This window comes from Chiloscyllium plagiosum, unplaced genomic scaffold (assembly GCF_004010195.1).
Source record: "Chiloscyllium plagiosum isolate BGI_BamShark_2017 unplaced genomic scaffold, ASM401019v2 scaf_10145, whole genome shotgun sequence".
In the NCBI taxonomy this organism is placed as follows: Eukaryota; Metazoa; Chordata; class Chondrichthyes; order Orectolobiformes; family Hemiscylliidae; genus Chiloscyllium; species Chiloscyllium plagiosum.
In genome coordinates, this window is record NW_025213979.1 from 17,531 (window position 1) to 20,454 (window position 2,924).

Here is a 2,924-nt window from a genome sequence, read left to right on the forward strand (position 1 = left end):
TGCGGCAGCCCCACTGTACATTGTTCAGAACGTGAGTGGGCTCATAGCGAAAAGGGAAGGGGATGTTGACCATGATGTTAAGAGCGCTCATGATGATTATAACGATATTGGCTGTTCTTTTCGTGCAATAACACGCCTTTAATTTATTGCAGCAAATTGCTACAAAGCCATCAAAGGTGAAGGCGATGGTAAACCAGATGGAGAGTTGGATGCTGAACCCTTGCAGGAAGACATTGAGTCGGCAGGCCGGAGTGTATTTCAGCAGCGATCCCGGGAAATAATCCCTGATGATCTGGCTCACGATCACGTTGAAGACAAGGACCATCAGATCTCCCGTTGCCATGGCAGTCATGTAATGAGTGACTCCTTCAGAAAGGCCGCACTTCCCTTGGGAAAGAATCAGCACTGTCATCAGGTTCGCTGTAAAGAAAATCCAATCGTGAAATGTATCAAAACGCCCAGCTGGAGGCACTCTGTCAGCGATTGACAGTCAAGACTGTGGGATGCTGTCTGTAATTATATACTTGTACAACTGTGAAGAACAATGACATTTCATTTGTAATCCATGGTCTCTGTCCTGGGCGTAATTGGCTTAAGGTTAGGGATAAGGTTAGAGTAATTGCAAGACGATTTCAGGAATAATATAAAAGTGGTTAACACTTTGCACCACTTCATCTCCCGTTTCAATAAAACACATCTTATTGCTTTTGAAGCAGCTCAGAGAGGATTCATTTGTCTCATTCCAGGGATTAAAGTCTAGTTTTGCGAAGAAAGGTTCTGCCTATATGAGTCCAGAAGAATGTCGTGATCTCACTGAAACATTTAAAACCTTGATGGGAATGCAAAAATTAAAATACCAGGAGCGAGTTTCTTCTTGAGAGGAAGGATATAAAGAAGGGGACAGGGTTTAAAGATGAGCAGTTTCTCTTCTCAAACAGAGATAAGGAAGTTTGTATTCTCTCAGAGAATGGTGGTGATGTGAAATTCTCTTCCTCGAAAGGTCGTGAGGGCTGGGCCTATGAGCCTGAGTTGGATAAATTTTGCATACACCAGTGAGTCGACCCCCAAGGAATGCAGGCAGGAGGATGCAGCTCATTCAGATCAGCCAGTATCCTCCCGAAAGTCAGAAGGTGTTCAAACGACCAATTGGTCTATTCCTACTCCTAATCCATGTGTTCCAGCATTCCTTTTCTCTGGTTAATCGCCGTCAAAAAAGTTGCCTTTTTAAAATGTCTGCCACTGTCATCAATAAACTGTCGACTTCAGCATTAAATATACATAAGGACTCTCCCTACATAGCTCCCTCAGTGCTCACAACCCCTGGAGAGAAAGTGTTCCTCCTCACCTCAGTCTGAAATTGACACAACTTTCTTTTGAGACTATGCCCTTTTGGCTCTCCCGAAATAGAACAGACAAGAAGAATGCCACAACAGTCCGTCACCAGTTAACAGGAATTTCAACGATCACAAGGATGAGATTGACAATTTCCATCAGAAAGTACTATTGATCCCATTTTCAGGTGGAAGCAGGAACAGTTAAAGCACTCTCCCATCAGTGGAAACACCTTCACAGCATTTACCCCGACAAGCCCCTGAAGAATCTGATATGTCTAAACGAGATCACCTCTCGTTCTTTTAAAATCCATTTAGTGGAGTCCCAAAGCGTTTAGCCATTAGTCATTGTACATTCCCTCCATATATGTGATCGACCTAAAAATCCCTCTTTGATCTGATTTTTATGAAATGTTATCTTTCTTTCAATAACAGAATCAAAACTGCTCACAGAAATCCTGATCTGGTCTCACCAATACCTTGTACAATAGCAGAAAGACTTCCCGACTCTTACACTCCAACTTGAATACACGTACAAACAGATTCAAGAAAAGCTTCTGAATATTCGTGTGCTGAATGGTCTCGCTCACTTCAAATAATGTTGACTTTGCTAATGTTGATTTTGTGTTGTTAAATCCCTGTGAATTTGTAACCTGTATGTTTCAGATCATATGAACACCCAGGATCTGTATGGTATTCTTTGCTATGATCTGTCTGTACTGCTCGCAAAACAAACTTTTTTTTTTACTGTACTCAGGTACATGCGACTAAAATAAATCAAATCAAATCTTGAAATTAGGCTTAACATTCCATTTCCTTCCAGATTACCGGCTGCACCTGTGTGCTAGCTTTGTATGTTCGATGCATAAGTATCCCTTTGTGTTCCAGATTTCTCCAGTTTTTTTTATCATGAAATAAAACTCTGTCTCTTGTCCTACTGTCCAGAATGAACATCTTCACCTGATCGCATGTTTGACTCCATTTCCCAACTTGTTGCCCGCAATCCCCATCAATATCTCGCTGTAAACTGCTGACGTACCTCTCATAATCTGCCTTTCCACTTCTGTTTGGGGTCATCTGCAAATTTGGCCATCGTGCATTCACTTTCTTCCTTCAAGCCATTAATGTGTACTGTAAAGAGTTGCAGTCCCAGATCCCCGTGGAACCCAATGTTCATAGAACGCCAATCTCAAGAAAAACCCTTATCCTCAATCATTACATCTTGGCGTGTGGCCAATGCTCTATCCAGAACAATGCACGACCTCCAATAAGTGGCATGGGGATCTTATTTAATGGTTGAACCTTCGGTGGCTACCTTGTTGAGGGGATTCTGAAACGTCAAGTAGAACACATCTACAGTTCCCTCTATATCTATTCTGGTTGAGTCTTCCTTAAAACAATCAAATCAATTTGTCAAACAAAATTTCACTTTCAGAAAGCTGTCCTGTCTGCTGGATGAGATTAATATTTTTCAAATATAGTGCTATCCCATCTTTAGTAATTGATTCCAATACTTTTTCAACGATAGATATAGTTATTCTTTGCTCACACCTCCCCCCGCCTTTTTGAATACAGCTGGCATGAAACCGTTAA

The 2,924-nt window shown here is 41.6% G+C and overlaps 1 protein-coding gene across 1 annotated transcript in view; it reads right to left on the bottom strand.

Annotated features, from left to right (window-relative positions):
- Positions 1-19: 19 nt before the first annotated feature.
- LOC122547768 (probable G-protein coupled receptor 139) overlaps positions 20-2,924 on the bottom strand; it is a gene marked incomplete at its 3' end in the record, with an annotated part of 4,432 nt that continues 1,527 nt past the window's right edge. Inside the window, exon 2 of the mRNA XM_043686350.1 lies at positions 20-420. Coding sequence (XP_043542285.1) covers positions 20-420 — 401 coding nt within the window. The remainder of the gene's footprint in view (positions 421-2,924) is intronic.